The sequence below is a fragment of the Chanos chanos genome, chromosome 2, assembly GCF_902362185.1.
Source record: "Chanos chanos chromosome 2, fChaCha1.1, whole genome shotgun sequence".
NCBI lineage: Eukaryota > Metazoa > Chordata > Actinopteri > Gonorynchiformes > Chanidae > Chanos > Chanos chanos.
The window spans coordinates 58,161,680-58,186,775 of NC_044496.1; the positions used below are offsets into that span (position 1 = coordinate 58,161,680).

General features: G+C 47.4%; 2 protein-coding genes across 3 annotated transcripts in view; one reads left to right on the forward strand and one right to left on the reverse strand.

The window, feature by feature from the left end:
• The window catches only part of atrx (ATRX chromatin remodeler), a 37,166-nt gene extending 23,352 nt beyond the window's left edge, over nt 1-13,814 (forward strand). For both annotated transcript variants that reach the window (XM_030794390.1, XM_030794391.1), the window contains 8 exons: nt 913-1,021; nt 1,377-1,554; nt 2,198-2,392; nt 8,148-8,297; nt 10,898-11,008; nt 11,282-11,377; nt 11,961-12,089; nt 12,713-13,814. In XM_030794390.1, coding sequence (XP_030650250.1) covers nt 913-1,021; nt 1,377-1,554; nt 2,198-2,392; nt 8,148-8,297; nt 10,898-11,008; nt 11,282-11,377; nt 11,961-12,089; nt 12,713-12,943 — 1,199 coding nt within the window. In that variant the 3' untranslated portion in view covers nt 12,944-13,814. The remainder of the gene's footprint in view (nt 1-912; nt 1,022-1,376; nt 1,555-2,197; nt 2,393-8,147; nt 8,298-10,897; nt 11,009-11,281; nt 11,378-11,960; nt 12,090-12,712) is intronic.
• Nucleotides 13,815-17,628: 3,814 nt separating this feature from the next.
• On the reverse strand, nt 17,629-22,316 carry fgf16 (fibroblast growth factor 16). Its single transcript, XM_030766609.1, has 3 exons — nt 22,046-22,316; nt 20,016-20,119; nt 17,629-17,874 (listed from the first exon to the last, which is right to left on the reverse strand). Exons 1-3 carry the CDS (start codon nt 22,314-22,316, stop codon nt 17,629-17,631), a joined length of 621 nt encoding a protein of 206 aa, XP_030622469.1.
• Nucleotides 22,317-25,096: the final 2,780 nt, after the last annotated feature.

Consider the following 25,096-nt stretch of genomic DNA (forward strand, 5'->3'; position numbering starts at 1 on the left):
GGGATTAGAATCATCAGGGTCCTGCTGTGTGTTTATGGGGTTAACCGCATGTTTCATTGGTACTGTATCTGCCTCAAATATAACAGTCATATCACAGACCCAAAAAAACCCCCCCTCCGCGGGTGATTAGAACAGAGGACGGGGAGTTTTAGGTGCGCGTGAGCGGAGCATATCGCTGCGGTGAACGGACACTTCCATTCTGCCCTTAATGTAAACTTGGACTGGTATCATAGAAGCCTGCCATGAGCCTGGAATGGACTAATGCGAATGTAAACTCCAGTGAAGTTTGGAGAAGTGGTCTGTATTTACACACATCTTCCACACATGCTCTCTCTCTCCCTCTCTCTCTCCGTCACACACACACACACACACACACACACACACACACACACACGCGTGCACGCATCCACAAAGCCTCTGGCATAAGGTCATGTTTCTAATTAAATTGAAGCAGCTGTTTTTGCTTTCATTTTGAAAATGATTAGACCCTGACTCTTTTTTTTTTAATTCCACGAAAAAATGTTTGCTTAAGGGTTTGCAATTTGTAATGAAAAGATCACAGAGGAGTAATTGGAAACATACTGAAATGTTAGTTATGAACACAAGCAGGGGAGGCAGCGATATTAAAACAACCAACATGAGGTGCCCTCTGTGCAGCCACCTATCTGTGTACAGACTTTTCCTGAACCCCCCCACCCCAAATATATACAGCCGGCCCGATCGGGACGGGCCCGCGAACTGTCACACAGAGCGCTGACACACAGACCCGATTCTGTTGGCACAGACCCGGATCTGTTATGACTGCCTTGTGGCTCCTCTGAGAGACATTTGGGATAAACGGGAAGAATGTTTATTCTCATTCACTCCTGACTGGCTCTGCTCTTCTGTTGCTTTTCTTTCTTACTCTTGAAGGAGAGGGGAAGTGGTTCCGAAACATCGACTACTACCGCCTGGACGGGTCCACCAACGCCATCACCAGGAAGAAGTGGGCCGAGGACTTCAACGACACCAGCAACGTTCGGTAAACGCCACAGAACCGCCCCAGGACACTGGGTTTTGTCAAAGATGTTTGGGTTACGTGAGAGAGAGAGTGGCGTGGTCTCCAGTGCTGTGATGTTGAAGCTCTGAATGGTTTGGAATGTACGTTTCGGTCGGAGCAGCCCGGTAAGACGGGCGAGCGCTCCACAGCGCCAAAGGGCAGGCGACGATGCGTCCACCCATCGCAAATGTCTTTGGTCCTCAGACTGGCAGCCGCTCAGTCAGGGCACGACCGCTGAGTCTTTGATCAGACAGCCGCTGTCCTGTCTGGATAATGATTTTACAGTTGTACCTCTCTCTCTCTTTATGCCCTAACCTGCTCTCCATGTTCCGCCCAGGGGACGGCTGTTTCTCATCTCCACGAGGGCGGGGTCACTGGGGATTAACCTGGTGGCCGCAAACAGGGTCATCATATTCGACGCCTCGTGGAACCCGTCCTATGACATCCAGAGTATATTCAGAGTGTACCGCTTCGGCCAGCTGAAGACAGTGTTTGTCTACAGGTTTTTGGCTCAGGTGAGGAATCCAAACAACGACGCTCTTTCTAGAGGGAAAAAAAGAGAAGAGGAAGAAAGGGCTTTGATGTGCGCTGTTTGTTCTCCCCGTGGGATTTGTTTTTTGGATGTGGTTTGGAATGTTTTGTGCTCAGCAAGTCAGAAATGTTAACATCGTGTCCACGTGTCAATCCGGTGACACGAGCAGTAATTACACCAATCCCTTGTAGTATTACTGGTTCATCTGGCCAGTCACTCGCCATTATATTGGTTACCTAGGTGATGTGCCTTATAATTGATTGTCTTAACCAGTAACCCGCTATGTTACTGATGACCCAAAAAGTATGAGCTGATTGACTGAAGATGAGCTGATGAGACATCAGCCTGTAAACATAATTTTAATAAGCGTGTGTCGTTAGAGAGACTGGCTGTTCAGTGGCTTTTAATGATGAGGCAGTAATGAGTGAAAGGGCTTGTTAGGAGTAGAAGTCTCATGCAGGAGAACGGTGTGGTAGAATGCACGAGGGGTTTAGATGTGATGGCTTCTAGAGATGATGAGACCTCTGTCCTGTGAGATCCAGAGAAAAGACCAGGTCTAATGATCTCTTGTTCTCACGCTGTGGTCTGATAGTCCGTGTTGAAGGCGTGTCTTTGTGTCTGTGAAGGGAACAATGGAGGAGAAGATCTATGACCGTCAGGTGACCAAACAATCGCTCTCGTTCCGTGTGGTGGACCAGCAGCAGATAGAACGTCACTTCACCATGAATGAGCTAACGGAACTTTACACGTTTGAGCCGGATATGCTGGACGACCCGAACTCGGAGAAAAAGAGTAAGAGGGCCACGCCCATGTTACCCAAGGTGAGTGTCTTGCCCACCCACCCAAACGAGGAGCAAAGGGGAGGGGGGGGTTAATTCTGAGACCCTCATACAACACTACACTGCACTGTCTGCTTGCCTCACTGTCTTTGAACTCTATTTGGTTTCTGATTCTCAACACTTCAAAACACTCGGCCTGGGGGTACGATGGCACCTGCAGTCCCAAAAAAACCTCCCCCCAAAGACCAGTGTTTGTGTTTATGTTTTTTCCTATGCCTTAACCTTTCTGGGCTCTTAAATCACATGTTGTGGAGTATCTTTAAATGTAATGTTTCCAAAAAGTGGTGCTGGGTGTGTGTTGCCTTTGAACTTTACTGGTGAAGATAAATTTGCTTGTTTACTCATGTGGTGTGCTGCCAGGGCGTTTATCGTGGTGGTGTTTTTTTTTTTTTTTGGGGGGGGGGGGGTTGCTGTTGGAGTTCTCATCATCCCCGTCGGTTCCTTTGTGGGTGGGGCTGAGCACAGGTGCAGCATCTTAGGTGGGAGCCTGTGGAGATTTTACAAGCCAGCCGTCGCCCTTAGACAGCATGTCCAACAGCTGCAGAGAGAGAGCGATCCCTGTGTTTATCCCTATTTACCGAGAACAGTTTATGTTCTGCAGCCATTAGCGGCGGAGAATCTAATTGGAGACAAAGGAAACTCGTGCGCATCCCCTGTAATGCTCACAGCTGCACAGCTATATTTCTGTTTACTGTGCGTGTAAACTGCAAAACCCTCTTGTCTCTCTCCATGCAAAAGCGTCATCTCTGTTGACAGCTGAGAGTCAGAGAGCGAGTCAGTGCCCTCTCTGACCTCTCCTTTCCGTCCATGTTCGGGGGTCACGTCGGGGTTTTGGTTTTCCTTTTTTGTTTTTTGTTTATTAATATTGTCTAACCTGGAAACTCAGATGGGATCCACCTTTGCTGTGCTCGGACATGACCAGATTAGGCCTTTTGGGAACGCCGACTGTTATGGATGGAATCTGTAGTCTGCAGTAATGTGAAGATGAGTCAGTAAAACCCAGAGGTCTTAGTCATATCTCTATTTCTCTGATGTCCTCTGGCCAAGTTTATGGAACAGATGGAATATTTTTAAACCTGACGTCTCCCAACCTTCATCTCTCCTCTCCTTTACCCCATATAATACTATGTACCTCTCTCTCTCTCTCTCTCTCTCCGCCTGTAAACATCATTTTAATAAGCGTGTGTCGTTAGAGAGACTGGCTGTTCAGTGGCTTTTAATGATGAGGCAGTAATGAGTGAAAGGGCTTGTTAGGAGTAGAAGTCTCATGCAGGAGAACAGTGTGGTAGAATGCACGAGGGGTTTAGATGTGATGACTTCTAGAGATGATGTTAAGGTTGTTACAGTGGAATTATCTTACACCAGCAGATTTCTGGATCTGACCAGTGCAGTCATAGCAAACTGTCTGTCCCCCCACATCACTGCCCTTTTAGCTTCTGGGAAGCCCCCCCCCCTCCGTAACCCCCCCATGGCACATGCACGCACTCACATCCTGCCCTCCTGCCTCTGAACCTGCGGCCCGTAGCCGCCCAGCCGTTCCCCTTCCATCGGCTCAGACCGGCCCTGCGTCGTCAAGGCCATCTGTTGGGCTGATTCACCGCTTTGTCTCTGAAGTTTCAAAGGAGGTCTGTAAACTTTCCTCCCCCTTTCTTTCTTCTCCACCTGATGAACAGTCATTATTTAAACCGCCTTTAGGATGGCCTTGTGCTCTTCACAGAAACTAATTGGAGACAAAGGAAGCCAGAGCACTTCCACCATAATGACAAAGAAGGCCCAGGCCTGCCAGACAGGAGCGCCGCCCAGCTAGGGGTCCAGCCCGGCCCCAGGCTCTCCAGAGGTCCTCTATGGATCAGGAGTCCGGGGCCGAGCTGAGTGACAGGGGTGGGCGGGGCCACGCTCCTCCTCCCAGCGGGCCATTGGTGGGAAAGCGGTAATTTGCTACTGTTCAGGTTCCCCCCGCCGGCTGGGCCTCATAGACTAAAGGAACTGGCTTCGCTGAGGATAATTAGGCCCAGGAACTCGTCCTAATGAGTCTTCCCCAGATGTTCCTCAAATGAGCCTGTGTTGTTTTTTTTTGTTTTTGTCCTTCCTCTCTGCCTCTCTTAAGTTTTTGCCCTGATCTGGATGAAAGGCCTAACAAGTGTGAGTCACAGTCCTCTTCAGGACTTCTCACCTCTGGTGGGGGGGGGGGGGGGGGGGGATTGTTGTAAGTGTGTCGTGGCTCTGGGAGACGGATGGAGGCTGCTGCAGTACAGGTCTTCTGTCAGGGACAGGGCTGAATGCAGAGTGCTCTTCTCAGGCAGACTGTTTATAATAGGGCAGTGAGGTTGTGTGTATAATTTGCGTGCAGCTGTAGAGAGAGAGTTTTGACTGGCTAAGGTTAAGGCATTACAAATATCTCAACCCTTCACATTCCACAGGCAAAACTCCTGCGCTGGACCCCTTGGTTGCTATGGTTTGTACACCTGCATGTCAGAAGCGCTGTCTGCTGAAATCTGCCTCTTGGGGGGAGGGGGGGGGGGGGGAGAACACATATTGTTGGAAACTTGCGTGGTTGTTCGGGTAAATGTGTTTGAGATGAACTCACTCGCTATGCTTTTCTCTGTCTTGTTCACTCTCTCTTCTCATGGGGTGATTTCCTGCTCAGAGGTTTACAGTAACTGTGATGAGAGAAGTAAGATGAAGACAGAGAGACTATGGGTGCGCGTTTTGTGTAAAGTGGAGTAATCACAAGCCTTGGGAGGCAGACATTGGGCTAACAGTTTAGCTGGGTGGGGAAAAAAAGCTTCTTATGTCTGTCGAGGTAAAAATAAACAAAACAACCACAACAAACAGAAAAAAAACCTTTGGAGGCTTTGTGCTTTAAAACACTGTCAGAGTGAATTGCATTGTAAAGGACAACATTTTTCTGCCAAGTCGTAAATATATGTGGTCTGAACAGGGTTATTGTTGTTCTCTCAGATGTTCCTGTGGGGTCGCATGCTCTTTTTGTTCTTATGGTATTAAAGATGTTGGCAGACCGCTCACATTTTTTCATGAATTTTAAGAATAGTTTTGCCGGGGAAGCAGAGAAAAAGACGTCAGACAACATCTGAAGAATGGAACAGTCTTAAGAGTACCTGAGTTTTTTTTAGTATCTCACAGTAACTTGCTAGAGCAGCCTGCTGGTGGATAGCCTACGAAATAAGCACAAAACCATCAGTGGATCTGGCAGTGAATCTGTCCGCATATCTGTGTGCACGAGCATCCAGCATGTCTCGACTGTGGTACACGCATTTGGACATTCACTGTTCATTAAAATCTGTTTTCCATGCACACCTGTTGCTGGGAATGTGAATACAAGATAACCAAGGCTCATTTTTTTTTTTGTGTGTGTGTGTGGAAGGCAAGATACAATTCAGTGATCCAGCCCGCTGCCATCTGGGCAGAGTTGACTGCAGTTCCCTCTCCTCCTTTGAGACTGTCAGCTTTTGTTTTGATGTGGAGAGAATGAGTGTTTCTTGACTTGAGCAGGTTTCCATCAGCTCTTTTTTGGCATCAGGTTAGCAGAGGCCGAGTCTGGACGTTTGAGAAGGCGAGCCATCCATCTTGAGTGAAGAGAGGCCTTGCGTTCCCCCTGTGGTTCACTGAGTTTACAGGGGTTGACTGGTTTTTCTGACTGGTTTTTCTTCTCAGACGTAGCAGAGCTGCCTCGTCAGGAATGCCGTTCACCTGGGACCGTCCGTAGTCCTGCGACGTAGCGACTTATACACCAGATCCTGCCTAGCTCACGATCAAAAGCGCCCAAATTTCCCCCTCTTTCTTTTTTTTCCCTCTGTAGTTGGGTCTCTCGCTTTGCTCTCCTCTTGAGATTCTGTCCATCGTGCATTGTGCCTCCCCCCCAGGCCCTCCTTTTTTTTTTTTTTTTTTTTTTTTCCTCCTCAGGGGTAAAATGATAGCGTTTCCACTAAGCCTTCATTATGCAGATGGTTCACCCACGGTTTGAGCAGCAGGGCCTAAGCAGAAGTTCTTGTTACCGTCATCAGTGGCTGTGCTTGAGATGCACATGTTGTGAAGGTTGGGGAGACAGACTGGACCACCCAGGGAGCTGTAGCCCGGAGATTAATCAGGAATCCCAGAATTCCGTGCTCCCCAGGAAGGCTGTGCAGCCATTTGACCCCCGAGCACCGAGATCCATTTACTGGCTCGACACTGGGCACCGTCAGATAAGGCCAGGCCCCGCTCTGCGTTCTTCCTGTGGGGTAGAAATCCTGCCAGGTTTGAAATGCATTCCCAGGACATGTAAGCAGCAGTTTAATCATCAAATTGCTCCCTGTCCAAGGCCAAAAAGCTTCCAAAGAGAAGTCATTTTTTTCTTTCTTTTTTCTTCTTTCTTTTTTTTTTTTTCCTCCCTCAAACAGCGGGTAATCTAAACACACACCCCTGTGTTTGATTCTGTGTGTTTGATTCTAAGTTGTCTGGCTGGCTGTTCTGTGTGTTCCACGGTTCTCAGTGGCATTGGTCGAGCTATTCGTAGACTTGGCACAGTGCGGTGTTCTTCAGAGTCCACTGTTTGGACCCTTTTAAATGTTAATTAAGGAGTGGAGTCTGAGTGGACATGCAGCCCTGATTTTCTGGCCATGGAAGAGATGGGCGGGGCCTGCTGTGATTGGGCTTTGCCATTCCCACATGTTTTTATTTTCCAGCCATCAAACCCGTTTAGGGTGAAAGTTGTGATGTGGAGGGAACCATAGCCCTGTGGGCCATTATAACCCTCTGGTGTAATGCAGAAAGCACGGCATGTGTTATTGTTACCTGTCTGAGCCACGTTATCTTTTTTTTGTGTGTGTTTCGTTGTCCTATAAATAGATCCTGATCTGGTTAATTCCCAGCGCCCTTCTGAGACGGATCTGATTTCGCCCAGTTGGACCCTTATGTTTATTTTCTGTTTATTCAAGCCTGGTGCTCACCAAGTTTGCAATCAATCCTTAATTTTTCTAACAGGGAGACATTTCTGTTTTTAACTTTGATGACATTTATGATTAATTTGGTTGGCGGCGGTGAAATCATTGTCACTCTTGAATGAGATGGGAAAGGCCCGAATGATCAAACGGTCGCCGAGCCAAACGGCTCCAGAGGCATGTGCAGAGTAAGGCAGAGGAATCATGTCATTCCCAGATTGAGAATATCCATTCAACGTAAAGCAAAAGCGCGACAAAGAAAAGCAAACATTTTCCGCGGGGTAATTTAAACCACATTTTGTTTGAACCGGCTGGCCGAGAAATCGCACTTTAACTCAGGTATTGTTTCCAATAACAGTGTTGCCATGGGAACCGTCACGTGCGCGCCATCAGAAGACCCCAAGTGTCATCTGTGTAATGTTTACGCCTCGTAGCCCGAACCGGCCGCTAAAAATCGCCGTGTCCTATCTGATCGGATTAACCAAATTCATTTTTGCAATTTGAGTTTTTGATTAGTTCAAATAAACGAGAGCAGGTTTAAGTTTACGGTGCGTGGAGGGGCCAGGGAACAGCAGGGAGACCAGAGAGGAAGAAATGTCTGTGTTTCTTTCTCAGCAGGTCAGGCTGAGCTGATGTGATCTGAACAGCCCAGACGAAAGGTCATGACCTGGACGTGTGTGTGTGCGCGCGCGCGCGCGTGTGTGTGTGTGTAAGTGTGTGTGCGTGCGCGCGCGCGCGTGTGTGTTGGTGAGCGAGTTTTTGACTGTGGTGTTGACCCATCTTCCCTGCCTCCCCAGGACCCGGTTTTGGCCGAGCTGCTGCACAGCTTCAAAGAGCACATCGTGGGATACCACGAGCACGACTCCCTGCTGGACCATAAGGAGGAGGAGGCGCTCAGCGAGGAGGAACGCAAGGCTGCCTGGGCCGAGTACGAGGCAGAGAAGAAGGTTTGTACCCGACACAAATCCTCCCTCCCCCCAGCCTGCAGGGCCAGTGGGCGTGTCTTAGTGAAATCAGGAGCGTAACCAATCACTGTGTCCAGTTCAATAAGCTTAAACGGGTCAGTAGAGTCGCCCTAAACACCAGTCTCCGCCAACCCAAATCATCCATCCCAAATACTGAGAAGGAGGTCCTGTAACTGTCATGATTGTTTACTCATCACTACCCTGAGCCTCACCTGTTAAACTGGGAGTCTTTGGGCTTTTCTTTCTTTCTTTCTTTCTTTCTTTCTTTCTTTCTTTCTTTCTTTCTTTCTTTCTTTCTTTTAACCCTAATTTGGAATCTCCTGTTACCCAGTGTCTTGTAAATCTCTTCCTCCAAATCTCCTCCTGTCAGGGGAGAAACCAGTCATTCCTTTTTCCCCTCATGGAGTCGTATCATTAAGTGTCATTAACTACCATAGAGTGTTTGGAGCAAAGCGCCACCTTCTCGACAGTTCCCACGGATACAGAGGCGTACGAGTGCTGGTGACCACCGCGGGGCCAAACTGGGAGAGGGACCCCGCCCAACACACACACACATACGCACAAACACACACACACAGGGAACATTGCCAGTGGTGTTCCTGTGGGGTTAAGTGTCCTCTGTGATCAGTCTTCCTACCCATCTGCTGTAGTAGAAAGTTTTGTGTGTGTGTCTGTGTGTGTGAATTATTTATGAAGTGTTGAAGTGTTAGCTCGCTGGAGATTTAAGTGTTTTCTTAAAATCGTCAAAGAAAAACAAAGCCTGTACAGCCAAACACTTGTCAGAGTGTCCTGTTTGGCCTCTTTGCTCACGGCAGGATGAGGAGCCCAAACACGGTGCTGAGGTTACTGATGTCATTTCTCCCGAGGCCGGGCCGCCACAAAACATGTGGTTTCTCTGTGTCTGTGAGTGGCCAGTTCTGAGGGCCCGGAGCGTGGAACAGAACCAGGGTCTCTTCAGTCCAGTTGTGCAGAGCCCTGAGAGCGGCTCTCACAGTCCCTGTCATTGTCTTTAGATTAGAGGGAAAGGGGCGGGGGGGGTCAGGGCTACCCTAACAGGGCATGTCATCGGCTAATTAATGGGGTTTATTTAAAGAGGAGGTTCCTGGTGCGGGACGCAGGCTCTGTGGTACCGCTGTAATCCTAGAGCCTCCTGCTCGTTTTAATTCACTTTAATGATTACTTTTCCAAGCTCGCCTCCTCTCCTGCCTTCTCATGATTCTGAGCATGTCTCCCCACCCCCACCCCCTAGTCCCCAGTATGTAAACAGAACAGCATCCTCTAGCCCTCCTTTTTTCTCTCCCCAGTCTCCTCTCCTGTCTGTCACAGAAAACATCATCGCAGACAGCTTACAGGCCTTCTGCTCAGGCTGCATGACTCTGCTCCTCTCTTATTTATATATATATATAAAATATATATTTATATATATATATATATATAATAGAGAGAGGGGTTCACCCATTGCATTAGAGTTTGAGTTATGGCAGGGACAAAATCCAGTTGAATTTCAGGATTCCTGTGTGAAGGTGTTCTCATCAATCCCACTTCTCAGTTTGAAAGCAGGAAATGGAAAGTGATGAGAAAGTCATTTTACGCCCGGTGTAAAAGTCAATGCTACGGGCTAGTGTTACACCTGCCAGCCTTTTTCTGAGCAGATCATTCAAAAGCAACACCGTCAGCGTGCCACAGTCAGAGAAATAATGCCGTTAGCTCCAGTTCAGGATTCCCTATACTACTGTGATGTGGGGATTCAGCAACAGATCTGGCAACCCGGCCAGACTGACTGAGGGTCTCATTAGTGACCTAACTATAATGTAATGACCCTCTCAGAGTGGAGTGGACAGCTGGGGCTACAAACACTCTTGAGTCTGGAATATTAGACGTGTCTAACTGAAATGAATGGCCGTGTTAAGCACATTGAGGTGTGAACGTATGGGGGTTGGATCCACCTACTTGAAATCTACCCATCCTTCATTGCTCTCCCTGACCCCGAGGAGCAGCTGGGTCGAGCCGAACACCTGCTCTGGCCAGGTCTCTGGAACAGCGGACGCTCCACTGCCGAGTGTGTTTACAAGACACGCACACACACACACAGGCGCGCACACACTCCGGAAAAGTCCGATTACAGGGCAGGAACGGGCGCATCTGCTGCAGTAGCTGGTTTACACACAAACACAGCCGTTGTGCTGACCTTTGGGAGGCGTCGATGTTTAGAGGAACTCCAATAACAGAGCCAAGACTGAACCTGGACCCTGAGATTCACATGGTCTAGCACTGGGATTTTAAAGGGGGGGGGGTATGCACGTGGGGGGAAGTTCCAGATACACTGCTGTCATCTGTGCTTCTGTGACAAAGTGTGGAAAACTTGAGGCTTTTTTTTTTGTGTGTTTTTTTAAGGCAACAGAACTTGGCTCTGTCTTAAGTTACAAAACAACCAGATTTCTCACTGAATTGTTTATGAATATGTCTAGCAGATGTTTTTGACTCCTGATGTTTTTGACTTCCTTAGACTGTGTGTTGTGTTATATTTGTGTGTGTTTTAATTTGTGGTTGTTTCTTTTTTGGGGGGGGGGGGTGTGATTCAGGGTCTGTCCCTACATATGAACGCTCACGCCGGGATGGCAGCGGCCAACTACATGCCCTACTTCCCCTTTAACGTGGCAGCTCTGGAGTCCATGACCAACCAACAGCTGGAGGTCAGTAATGAGACCCAATACATTCCACATTCCCCAGGCCCTCTGCTAATTGTGACATGTGTCCTTGGGCACAGAGCAGTCGCTGTAACTCTTTGCCAGCTGCTATTTGCGTCCGCAGGCAGCCGCCGCCGCTGTCGTCCACAAAGTATGTTTTATATGCACTTAGCGCTAAACACAGGAACCGTTAGGAATTTTTTTTTCCGTCGCGAAGCCCGGTGTCGGCCGTGCCGTTTTCCAACCCTCCTCTCCTGTCTGTCTGTCTTAATGTTAAAGGACCTGATTAACCAGGGCAGGCAGAAGGTTCTGGAAGCAACCAACGCCCTGAAAACCCTGCCCAGAGAGCCTCTGGAGGAGATCATTGGACGACTGGTGAGTTGATGAAAGGTCTGAGAGGTCTGGCTGTGACTGTGCGGGTGGGGGGGTGTCAGTGCAGGGAGAGAGGAGGGTAAACAGGATCGAACAGTTGTATTGCCTTGCTGCTGTGTGCGTGTGTGTGTGTGTGTGTGTGTGTGTGTGTGTGTGTGTGTGTGTGTGTGTGTGTGTGTGTGTGTGTGTGTGTGGAGTTGGCTGAATGAGACTGTATGATCAGATGTATCAATAATGATTTATGGACGATGATGAATGCGCTGTGTGTAACTGTATGTCAGATGCAGGCTCTGCTCAGCCTGAACAGCTGTATGGAAATACAGTACAGGAGGGGGAGTAACTCCTCAAAGTGTCATGTGACTTGCACGACTCCGCCCAAAGCGCTCTAATGTTTCGTGACTGGTGTGGTGATGTGTGAGTGAGAATGTGTATTAATTGGTACTACACTTACATGTGTGCTATGTGGTGTAGTAGAGAGAGAATCCAACCCTGACTGAGGCTTAGGTCCAGTCCATGGTGTGTGTGAGTGTCATAGCGTGTGTGGGTACTACAGTAATATGTGCGTATGTGTCGTGTGTGTGTGTAGTGGAGGGAGAACCCGACGCTGACTGAGGCCCAGGTCCAGTCCATGGCTCTGGGGCGTGAGGCCAGCTTAGAGCTGGAGCGCAAACACCGCGAAGCCGTGTACCGAGACGTCGTCGCCAAACAGCAAACGGTATTATTCCCCTGTCTGCCTGACCTGTCTGTCTGTCTGTCTATATGTCTGACCTGTCTCTAGATCTGTCTGTCTGTCCATGTGTCTGACCTGTCTCTAGATCTGTCTGTCTGTCTGTCCATATGTCTGACCTGTCTCTAGATCTGTCTGTCTGTCTGTCCATGTGTCTGACCTGTCTCTAGATCTGTCTGTCTGTCCATATGTCTGACCTGTCTCTAGATCTGTCTCATATGTCTGACCTGTCTCTAGATCTGTCTGTCTGTTCTGTCCATATGTCTGACCTGTCTCTAGATCTGTCTGTCTGTTCTGTCTCTCTCTCTCTCTCTCTCTCTCTCTCTCTCTCTCTCTCTCTCTCTCTCTCTCTGCCCTTCAGCTGTTGAGCAGTAGAGAGTCAGTTGATCTGAATATGAATAATATTTTATATAATAATATAATATATTCTCCCCAGAGTGAAAGGTTTCTGTGTTTTCACAGTTTCAGCAACCCTTACAGAGAATGTCTGTGGGTGACAGGATACCAACACCAGTGTGCACAACTAACTGTCTTCTTTTCTCCTTCATATCCCCCGACTTCCCTCTCTCTCTCTCTCTCTCTCTCTCTCTCTCTCTCTCTCTCTCTCACAGTTGATGATATATGTGCAGAAGGTGGTGGCCAACAGGAAGGTGCGGGAGCAGCAGCTTGCTCTGGCCAATCAGGGTCTCCTGATGAACCAGCTGGTTCGGCAGAATGGGATGATTGGTCCGGCCGGGCTCAGTCAGATGGAGTTACTGGGTCTGTACCAGCAGCTGGGCGCGCTGCAGGGCCTTCCCACGCCCCAACTGGGCAAAAACCCTGGACCCTCCCAGGGTCTGTAGACAACCCCACTCCTCCCGCGTCACGCCCCTCTGTCCGGGGGCCCGGCGGACCGCGCCCTCCGCCGGGCGGGCACGATGAGGAAACTCGCGGAGCTCTTCTCCACCTGCAGCGGGGGTCGGCGAATGTCGGAGGACTTTGTAAAGGAGGTTTTTCACTTTAGTTCGGACTCGTGTACATATGGCCTTAATGTTATTCAAGTTCTACTGTTTTTTCCACATATTTAAACAAAGAAACGAAAATGTTCTCCCCTAGATGCTTTTGAGCATTGCTTTATTCTGTAGCCCTTTAATGAGGGCTGTGGATTATATGATTTGTTGTTGTTTTTATACACTTTGAAGAGGAAAAAGAAAAACAAAACCCAATTATAAGTAAACATAAGCGGGACCATAGTGTTGCTTGCAACAGATTTCTATGATGTAAAGATCTAGAAAGTTCTATCCCCAAAACAGATGCTTTCTGCGCCAACATATTCCTGCTCAACGGTGCCGAGATGTCCAGTACTTGCAGAAAAAGCTTTGTTCTAACACTTTAAAAGTCATGGGTTTCAAGTGATGGCCTTACACAGCTCCCCTGAATCATCTGTAGTGTTGTTGTTTTCCAGCGGCACTGAACACTCCCCTCCTCTCTCCGCGTCGTTTTAATGCATTTGCGTTTTGTTGTCGCTGATCATTCTATGGGAATGCCTGTGTTGTTAGACCTGCTTGCTGGAAAAAAACAAAAAAAACAAAAAACAAAAACAAAACCCTCTGGACTTTTTAAACCTCAAATTCTTGTCGTAAAGTGTTGCCTAGCATAGTGTTGTGCATATTGTCCCATTGGTTTTTTGCTCCACTTGTGTTGTGTTTGAATCCTGAGCCGAGGTCGGACCGGATCAGACCCCCCCCCCCCCCCCCCCCGAGTTGCTTACCTAAATTTAACCACCTGTCCACAGGTAAGTGACGGGGCGGCCGGGACCCCGCGGGCCCGGCTGGGATCTCGGACCCCCTGTATACTCTAATGACACATTTCTGCTTCTGACGCTGAGCTGCCGTAGGTGTATCGTAAAGGAGATTATAGGCTCCCTCCAATTGCACAAGGTGTATTTCAGAAATGTAGAGAAACCCCCAACCAAGAATCTTCTCATATTAGCAAATACACCGACTTGTTTTGCCATTAATCTGGTCTGCTATTTACTAGATGCGTATTTAATATTACATTTAAATAAAGTGACCAAAAGGGTTGTTTGCATTTATGCAGCTTCATCGGTTTATGCTTGTCATTCTTTTTTTTCTTTTTTTTCTTCAACGTAAAAATGATTGTTTTGTATTAGTGCTTGGATTTATTTCACCACACCCACCTTCAGACCACGCCCACCTCACTCAAGACACTGAAGACACACCCGTTACGGTCAAGTTACTGAGGCTCTGCCCACCCCAGTCACTGACAGGACACTGTAAACAGGGTTTCGTGTCTCAGACCACTGTAAACACATTTTGATTTATTTGATACAGTTGGTGTTTCATTACTAAATGCCAAGTCCAGGGCTTTCTCTTAGTTTCCTGTCATGGCACTCTTTTCAAATGTCACTTTTGCCTTCATTCTTGAGCAGAATTGTTTGGGGTGTGGGTATGGGTGTTTGTGTGTGTGTGAGTGACATCAGACCGTGTGTGTGTGTGTTACTGGAGTGTCAATGTCCAGATGCGCTGTCTCTGGACCACAGACAGCTTTCACACCCTAAGTGCATATCTCTCTGCCTCCACACCCCTTTCCTACCCCCTCACTCTTTCATCTGCACTGCTCCCCCCCCCCCCCATACAGTATTGTTTTCATTTCTCTGGCTGCCAGGATTCCCACTACCCCCCCCCCCAAATCCAGTTCCTCACTTTTCCATCCCTGCCCCCACCCCTGGGGAGCCTGCATTCACAGCTTGCACAAGGGGGGGAGAAAAAAAACTCCGCCAGGACTAAAATATTACAACTATTGCAGATGTTGAAATGATGGTCCCATCCCCTCTTGTGCCCGTTTTAAAGCGATGCTGGGTTTTCGGCACATCCCCGCTGGCCTCTGAGCAGCTGTTACCACCCCCCCCCCCCTCACCCGCCCTTTTCCAACCCCACTGCCGTTCACACGCCTCATGAATATGTAGTGTCACATGAGCTCAGAGTGTATCCAGGCCTGCTGGCCACCGAGCAAACAAACTGTCAGCCCAGGACAGCCAAGCCCAGAGTGTCCTCAGGTTTTGGCTGGGCGGCACAGTTGTAAATGTGTTTATATAAATCTGGTTACTCTGTGAGTCCATATTGTCCATAGATGATGATGATGATGATGTAAGTTGACTTGAACCCCGCAGAGACGGTCGAGCAGCGTCACAGCTGGACGGGAGTTTGCCAGCGAGCAAGTCACCATGGGAGTCTCGTGTTTGTGCCGATAAACAACGCTCCGGTGCTGTCTTATTCCCGTTTGTTACTGATACCTCTTTCATTTCTCCGTCCAAAACGGGCCAGAGAGCCTGCAGTTCAACAGGTTCTTTCACCCACCAGCCCAGTGGTCAGCTCGGCTTAGAGCCGCGCCCTCCGTTTCCAGAGAAGGACGAAGACGAGGGTTTCCTCAGCCAAGAGTCGCCCCATCATCAGACTCGTGTTCGGGTCTCTGGAGTTGTCTTAGGGAATTCACATTAACGCCAGAGACACCGGGATCACATAGACCCTGGGATAGTGCTGTAATGTTTTGTTCAGCTGTTTACCAAAGAGGAACAGCTTACACATGCCTTAATTTTATGTAATGACCAGTTTCTCAGATTTCTCATACTCAGTCTGTGTTAAAGAGTGACTGATTCAATCACGGTTTCTACATATATGTGCTTTCGCTAATCTGTACCTTCACATTACTGGAAAATCTGATTGTTTTTTTTTTCAAAACTCATCAGCTGTAGCAAAACCCAAGCTTTTAGTTAAAAATATGTACAATCAAACTCAAGATTTCTCAGTATCAGAGTTTAATTAGTACAAAAAAATTGTTTTCCAAGCAAAAATGGTCACTCACAATGATCACTCCCAAAAGCAGGACAATTTTATTGTCAGGTTCATTCAGGCCATGTCGTATAGCATTTCTGTATTATTTCAGTAGAATCTACGGTTCCCAATAACTTCATTACAAAATAAAGTCTTTGCAATAAATAAATATATATATTTATATATAGAGATTCATATCTATACTTTATATGTAGAAAATAAATATATTGTACATTTTATAAATAGGATTATCCAAGTTTACACCTGTCACTTGCTTTTGCATTAATGTTTCTGACAGCCTGACCTTACAGGACATGCACAAAAACATTAGACCAACCTTCACTCTTAACCCTGTCTGTGTACGCCATAGATTTTTGATGTACTGGTTTCTGTCTGCACCGTAGACTTTGGTGTGCTGGTTTCTGTGTACACCATAGCCTTTCTCTGGTTTAAAACAGCCACTCTCCAAAGCTAGTTTTCAATATACGCCAAGTCTCCATGGGATTTTAACAAAAGAAATGGTTTTGACTGGGTTAAGAGTGGGAGGAACTGGCTTGTCCAGTAAGTGCTTATTGGTGTTTCTAGTGTCTGACACTAGACACGACCAGAACTCCTGCTCTCGTCTGTGGGAAACTAGATGGCCAGTCCTTTTCTCTGAAAACCCTGCAGTCCTGAACTGATCTACACATGTGATGCTAACCTTTGGGTCCCACGACTGTCTCATTCTTGTTCAGACTTTGGCTGTACCGGTCTGGTCCGGTCCGGTCCGGTTCAGACTCTGACGTACCTTTGTCACAGAGCTCGTGACAGCGCTTATGTCCTTCAGAGACCGCACGGAAGCTGGTCTCAGTTTGGGAATCTTCTGCCGTCGCCTTTTGTGTCTCTGGATATTCTGCAGCCTGTTGCACTGAAACCTTTCACCTCGGGGGTCAAAGGAGAGCTACTTTAACAGTCCTAGCCAGACATGTATGCTGTGGATTACAGGAAAGTGGTTCAGCGTTGATATGTGTTTGCTTGTCTGATTTTCAGGAGTGCTTAAATTACTGTGAGGGAACCGTGTCCATGTTCGACCAGGTCTCAGGACACTGGCAAGCTCTGCTGACCTTCATTGTTCTTCAGATGTTTTTTAAGTGCTACTGAATTGGCCCGGACCAAAACCAAAGCCTTCAGTGAAGTCGAATTCAGCAAACACCAGTCCAGAGTGGTTCACTTTACAAGAGTGGTTTCTCTTCCTTTTTCAGTGTGTGTGTGTGTGTGTGTGCATGAGCCTGTGCGGGGGGGCAGGGGGGGTGTGTGTGTATGCGCGCGTGCGTGCGTGTGCGTGCGTGCGTGTGACCGTCCGGGGTACAGGTGACTCTCACGTACTGGCTCAAAGCCAGCGGCTCTCGTTCGGAAACCTCTTGGCACCCACGCCGAACACAGGAACGTCCCCTCTGCTCTCAGTGGTTTCAGATCCATTACAGAGAGGAAACAGAGCCATCCAAGAACACACACACACTGTTTATCTCAGTCACTGTTGGAGAGGGGTTCCTCATTTTGGCCAGAAGACAAATATAAACAAAAGTGAGGGAAGAAGGGAGAGGGTCCGTGGAGTCCTTCACTTCCTCCAGTGTCCGTCTCTCACTCCCCCCTCCCTCGCCAAATCCCTGCACCACCACCACCCCCCCCTTCCCTGGCCTGGGCCGAGGCCCTGGTCACCTGTGCTGGAACAAGTCCCGGTAAGCCTGGGGGATCTTATCAATCTCCACAGGCCTGGGCAAGAAGTGAGTTAGCTTCTGGTGCTTTTTAGTCCTACAGCCCTCTCTGGGCGAGCCGTCTTTATTCAGGGCCACGTAGTAATACCTCCCCGTGTCAGCGTGCTTGTACTGAGTGGAGGCGTAGGTGTTGTACCAGTTCTCCTCAAACTGCTCCCGAAACACACACTCCGCTGTGAGCTTCTTCTGCAAGACAGCCAAAGACAGAGAGAGAGAGAAAGACAGAGAGAGAGGAGATTAAGTTTATTTGCTGTGCTCGGAAACTAATGTACACCACATGCTTATTTGCACACCTGCAAATTTTCCCACAAGCGTGGATTCGAATATTTTTGATGCAGACGATGTTGTGCTGCAAAGGCGCGGGGCCGGGAAACGGGTCGATTCATCAACCAGGCCGACAATAACGTAAATGCCATGAAAAGAACATCAGCTTTGTTTGATCCGCTGCTCATGTCAAACATCGGCCAACCGCTCATTTACACCAGCCAGTTACATCTTCCAGATTTTGTGACGTAAGCGTGTGGAATTTCAAGCCACATCCACTGTGAGAGGAAAGGATCAGGCCATTGGGTGGCTGGGTGCCTCAGAGCCACGATAGACAATGAGCATGATTATAGTCAACAGCATCATTTCAAACGCCACATGGTTTAAACCACTGCTGTCGTGGCAGGAGTGGAAACTATTCCAGGCTGGATGGCAGGTGGTTGGCTGCCTCAGTAAGAGCGTGTCATCAGGCCAGGCCCTTCACTTTACACCTAAACTCACTCCTCGGATTTGTTCCCCCCCCCCCCCCCCCCAAACCAGCAGAACACACGTCAGCCGACCAGGCAGCGTCTGCGGCCCACGACTACCTCACCCCTGATGGGCCTTGCTGAGCACTCGCCGAGGGTTCAGCGGGTGAGCTTTTCCCGGCAGACAAAGTCCATGAAAACAGCAGAGGACATTGGGTCTGGATGGCGTTTCCTGCCAAGATTAGTCAGCCAATGACTTCGGTACAGGTTTTGGTGTCAAGAATGTTCTTATAAAGCTCTTGAGATAGCACGACTTGAAAGATATGACAAAACTGTAAATTTTTTTTGTGAAAAGAGACTCATTTAGATGTTGCTAAAACACAACAGAGACCAAGTAATGCAGAGTGAATTTAGCTGAAATTGGATGGTTCACAGTTCATCTCTTTGCACACGGACAGAAAAGTGGTGCAGACACTCATCTAAGATTTAGTCATGAATGCATAAAACCCGGATTTTCTGAGTAACACCTCTCCCCGTTCATGAAAAGGCCGCGTGGCCCCTCTGAAACAGTGGCTTATTTGCAGTAAACAGAGCAAAGTCTGCATGACTTGGCATAAGACATCTGAACACCCACTCCCGGACAGGGAAACCGGCAATTTCTTCACGGTCCACACAAAGGGAATGCCCCTCCTTCACACAGCTTAATGAACCCAACCATCACAAACCCTGTGTGTGTGTGCGTATGTGTGTGTGTGTGTGTGCGCATGTGTGTCAGATGATGTGGTGTGTGTGATTGCATGATGATGGGAACCCAGTTTAATAGTGAGTTATTGCATTACATGTGCAGTCAGTTTTCCTGCCTGTAATAGTCTCTCTGACACCTACAGTCCCCCCCCCCCCCCTCCCAAAACACAACACTTGAGAGGACCTTACATGTGTTGCCTTTGGAAATCTGATAGCATGTCTCTTCTACAGCCGAAGCAGAAACGCTGAGAGAAAAAGTGACTATGAAACAGCTACATTAGCTCATTCCCACACCTATCTCCTGACCTGAGCTATAGTCTCGCCACTCTCGCAGCAAAGGATTTACTGGAATACACACACACACACACCGAGACAAAACAAGAGCACTCAGAACTCATATATCAGAGCCCAATGTGTGTGCTCTCTCTGAACGCTGAACCTCAGGAAATATGTAAATATTTTTGTGACTACGAAGTGTATTGAAGAGATGTACTTCTTACTTAGGTTTCAGGACATGTTCTCGTGTGAAACCCACTTTTAGAGACAAAAAAAAAAAAAAAAAAAAAACCTGAGGTAATGAGAACAGGGCCTTCAGTGGCTGCGGAGTGAGACTCCAGCGTCGAGGCTGCCAGTGAACAGAGGTGAGGGAGTTTGTGTGACTTAGAGCAGTGGAAACATGACTTGTCTGGTCTGTCTTAGTGTTTTTCATGTCAGCATCATATGGGATGCAGACGTAGTCATACAGCTGGTGTCCGACGTGCTCCTCCGGCGATGCTGGTCACTGCGTTCCTGACGGCACGCTTCACAGTGCTGTAGTGAGGAAATGCCATGTGGTGCTTTCGCTCGACTTACCGATCCGTACAGCTCCCCCTTCTCATTCATTCCCAGGTACAGGCCGGCGTCCACTCCTCTAATGCTGACGAGCCCTACGGCCAGACTGATGAACTCCAGAATCCCTGTAATGAAATCATGTCGCTTAGACCATCACCAGACGTGTTAGCAGCGCTCATGAATGAAAAGCTTCCGTCACTCAAAGCTAACTCGTTTTGGGTAATTGGATGATTTTAGGCAGCGGCCTAAAGTCTACAGCAGTGATTGTCCACTCCAGTCCCGAGGGGCCAGCTGCCCTGCACGTCTTTGTTTTAGCTCTGACTGACTGACACACACACCTGATTCCACTGATCAATTCATCAACAAGCCCCTGATCAGCTCAATTAACTGTGATAATGAAGAGTTAAAACACAGACTTGCGGGACAGTGGGCCCCCAGGACTGGAGTTGAGAATCACTGCTCTACAGTGTGCATATCCGGGAGGTTTGTGTGTGACTGCTCTTGTCATACTTCTGTGTCCTTACTGTCTGTCTTACTCAAAAAGCTTTTATAATCTACATTAAATCCTCACGATGGACCTTTAGCTTACACTGATTTGTACTGGTCAGATCTAATATTAGATATAATCTAAATTACAGGGGGGGTCAACACTTCCAGCTGGTCTGTGGCCTCTGTAAACAGACAGAGCAAGTTAAAACATTTTCCACCAAAAATCCCAGACAATTCCTCAGATATGGTGTGCGGAGAAAGGTGAAACAGAAGACCGTCATAATTCACAGGACTGATATCTACAAACCACTTTTGAAGACTAAGCCAGGACCATGCCTCAGGTCTCTACTGAAGGATTGTTTCCACATAACTTCTTTTATCAATGTGGTCCAATTCTACCTCTGTCATGTCTGATACAAAGGGTCTGAGCCCTTACATACCGATCAGGACTATCTTTTATTACACTGTCGAGCTCGTAAAGTTAAACGTTTTGAGCGTGTTCGGAACAATGACCTAGCTTTTAATATTGATCTCCTGAGAGATGTGTAATATGTGCTTCTGAGTCACTTTTCCTCAAGTCTAAGACAAGGGGGAGAACAGGACCCGGTGACTGTTCTGATTTTTCTGGAACAACTGTTTGTTTGCACCGACGACACGAAAGAGCCTTCAGATGTTACTGGGAAGAAAACGTATTTCATATGAATTTAATCAGAGGCAGCGCCTCCCTGTAACAATGCTGACAAACCCCTTGCGCTCGCGCAGTGGTGATGCCAGAAACACGCGCGCTTGGACCACCCAATCCACTAAACTCATTTGTTTTGGCTGAGAAGCAAGCGTTAAACTTTCTTGAATTCCTCAGTGGTCATGCTTTAATTTAGAGCTATTTCTTTCTTCTAAGCAAGGCTGCACCTGCAGTGTGCATATGAAACGCAAAGAAGCACAAATATCTGCCTCCTGACCTCATTTGTTTATCATTCTAATGCTCGCAACTCCTTGACTGACTTATATTAATGGTATAATTAGTAGTGTGTGTGCATGTGTCGGCTGGGGTGCTTTGAACGTGTTCGCACAGCAAAACAGCCCCATGCTGTTCGCTTGTTTTCAACTGAGGAGAGACACCTGCGTCCCACACAGCTCTCGATAGTACAGGGAATTACAAGCGACTAAAATGTGGAGACCTTGCTTTCTGTGGGTGGGCGACGGAAAATGCCTTCAACTACTATGAATGACTATGAATGTTTAGACTTTCTCTCCAAATATAAGCGATAATCAGTGAAAGGGAGCGTTGAAATTTAAAGTTGAAATAGCAGTTGGGAATAAAATGTTGTGCCGTCAGGTTTCCGAATCGGCAATGCTTCGTCCTCAATACGCTCTTATTAAAGATTCATGTTAAAAAGCAACGCGTCTTGGATTCTAAATGTAGAACCAAAACAACTACAGTCCTTAGTTGACAAGTAAACACAATGTCTGTTCGAGTTCAAATCTAGCAATAACACCCATGTTGTCCGAAATACGCATCTTTGTCCCTTGGTATGAGCTACCGATCATACGTTTGTTCTCACCAAATCTGCTGTGGTCCTGTCTTGTTCCGTGCACTGTCCCATTGGGAAATATCTCCAGTTGGAAACCAGTTCGGCAGTACAACTGTCTTCGCCGCAAAATTCCTTTGAGGTGGCCAAAATCCGTTAAAGAACCCCGCTGCAACCTGCCCTCAATCAGTCCCAATCGTTCATTCAAACCAGCCGGCGACTCAGCCAAGGGCATATTTCCGAGTGCAGGAAAGCTTTGTAAATCCAAGTCAAGAGATCCGAGAAATCCTCCGACCTCTGTCATCGCGCAAAGTTGGCAGGGCTATACACACAGTTCAGAATATAAACTGACTTTGGAAGCACAGTTTGTGGATTCTGGGGACAAGACTGGCGCTTCATAAACTTTTTTCCCCCGATCGTCCTCTCCTGTTCAATACTTGGAAATGCCTGTTTATCAGATTGCACGAGCCGTTTATATACATACTACCCGAGCTTTCTCAAATTGGATATTCAAATACAAGCCACGCCTGGCTGGCATCCCCTCTTTACGCACATCAATTTGCTTACTGAAGAAAAATGTGGTAGAACTTTAGCTTTAGTAATTGATGCTGCCGCTCCCGTGGTCCTCGCCGAGCCTACCCTGCTAAGTATCTCATTAACTTTCGGAAGAAATCTACGCATTAGTCCAAGTCGCTGAAGCATTACTGCTTTTGGCTGCGGCGTGTGGCGCTCTGATAAAGTCTGCATGCAAGTGCAGGAAACATTTTCTTCAAGTTTAACACACGCCCAGTGTTTTGAGTATAAAAATCCGCTTCAAACAGTTACAAGTTACAACTGATGACTCGTAGGGACGCTATCTAAGCTACATAACTGATGTTGTTAACAGTCTCGTTGTACAAACCGTCCGAGAAATAATCCTTTATACACTCCGGCTTCTACTATACTTATCCAATGCGATAAAGTCACCGCTTTTCTTCCTCTTCTTTCACAAAACCAAGGAGCGGCAGCTGGCCGGTGGAAACCTGCGTAAATTTCAATAGGAAAACTCAGTGTGATAGTCAGCGCACTCACTGCGTTACGAGTCACTGGAGAAGTTGAGTTTGAAGTTTTAATGAAAGCATTCTCTCCACCTCCTCGTTGGAAGCAGGTGCTTCCTCGTCTTCTCCCACGGCGGTAGTACTATAGCTCTACACCAGCTGCTGTACTGTAGGCTTACAAGAAATTGGAAGGGAGAAAAAAAGTTACAAAACGTTGATGACGTATTTTATTGAAGTTGACCAGCACAGGGAATGCCTGGACTATTGGCCAGACAGAATTTCATAAAATGTGAAATGCGCGCGTCACTTGAAATAAGAACGAGACATATATACTAACAAACAACGTCATATAGCTTCCCTCGTGGCGAGTCAGAGAAACGATGAGAAATCTACAGGTATGTACAGTGAACAGGAGCAGGTAAGATGCAGCTGCATCACGCGGGATTTAGACTGTAAAAGAAAATGTCTAAACTGAACAACTGATTAACGGGCTGCTGAGGAAGTGTAAACGGCCCTGCTCTCACTCCATTTAAAGAAAAAAAATGAATACGACAGATGTATCAAAGACAAGCAAATAACAATCTCACTGTGCCTCTTGTATGTAGTTACTTATTCAACTCGCGTTGTTCTCAGTGGCATTGCTGGTTATTTGATAACTCTGATGAATACAGCTGGCTTCTATAACATTCATGAATGGGAGACATGAAAGAAGACTGAAGACCAATGTTTGAAATAGTAAATACAGCATTTGATTTACAGTTCAGTGGGAATTTCTATCTTTTAAATGCACAATGTTTAACAAGCGCTGACTTGCACGAGCTGAAAATATGCTTATGGGTTCTTACATGTCTTTTGTGAAAGAAACACAAACAAAGTTAAAGACAGATTTAATTAGTCAACTGCTCCAGAGACATATCAATGTCAAATGAAGCAACTAAAAACAGAAAGCTTTCTAACAGCAGTATCATCCTTTAACAATTATAAGTGTCATTTCATTGCTTTCGGAAATCCCCGTCCCCAAGGTGCGTTTTTCAAGCACTGGCTTTCTAACAGATCTCCTTTTAAGCACAGGGCAATGATTTATCACTCCCCAAATGATCAACAGGAGCACACCCTGTACCCTGCATGAAGTCTCACCAAAACGCCAGAGCAAGCAGTACCTAATGGCCTGTATACAGTACACCTGACCACTGGACAGACACGTTCATCACAGATCAATGTGGTATATGTGTTTAGTCCATGGAAAGATCTGATCCGTGTATCACTGTCTAAATGAGTGAATTCTGCCTTCTGTGTTCAGTCTCTCATGAGCTCACCCTGTTTTGTTTTGTTTTTTCTCCTCCCCACTCGTGACGTAAACAAATAAAAATTCCACATATGAACATCCTCATGTACCAACGCACACAAGCTGGTCTCCTCAGCAAATGGAGGTGAGAGGTCTGCTGCAGTGTCTGATTGCTGTGAGTCACACGCATTGTGTCTCATTAGAGTCTCTCGTACAGAAGGAGAGGCTGCCAGGGTAACAGCGGGTGCCCATTTAGCAGTGTGGTGGCCATTCTGTGGCCTCCAGCCCTGCACGCCTCCCCTCCCTGCCACCTCCTTTCTCCTCACTCCCTCTTTGGTTTGACAGGTACAGATGGATGGTGGAGGAGGCTCGTTTTGAGGGAGAGGCGTCGTGCGAGGGCAGGATGTGGCCGCGCCTCATGTGCTCACACATGGGGTGCATGCTTTGTCTAGGCTGAGAAGACAATCCATCTCAGCTGAAGATGCTCCTTCGATGAGCAGGTCTCTGCCGGCCACGCCCGGGCCGCGCGCTCTTTCATCGGCTGCTAAACCGGCCAGCGCTGACAAATTTGGGTTTCTGGCTTTTTTTTTTCCTTTCTTTTTTTTTTCTTTTTTCAGATTTTCTGTCTAACTACATCTGTTACTGGTCAGTTATGTTTTATTGGTGACATTTTGGATTTATTGCTTTGAGAAAAAGAAATGATGATGGAGAATGTTCCCATATGTTCATAACCTGAGGAGAACAAAGACTGGAGATAATGAC

Excerpts from the sequence above, each read along its gene's own strand:
- fgf16 (XM_030766609.1), bottom strand. The coding sequence starts at position 22,316 with ATGACAGAGGTCGGAGGATTTCTCGGATCTCTTGACTTGGATTTACAA. Across the intron at positions 20,120-22,045 it reads ACAGGACCACAGCAGATTTG|GGATTCTGGAGTTCATCAGT; the intron begins GTGAGAACAAAC and ends ATTTCATTACAG. Across the intron at positions 17,875-20,015 it reads AGGGGGAGCTGTACGGATCG|AAGAAGCTCACAGCGGAGTG; the intron begins GTAAGTCGAGCG and ends GCTGTCTTGCAG.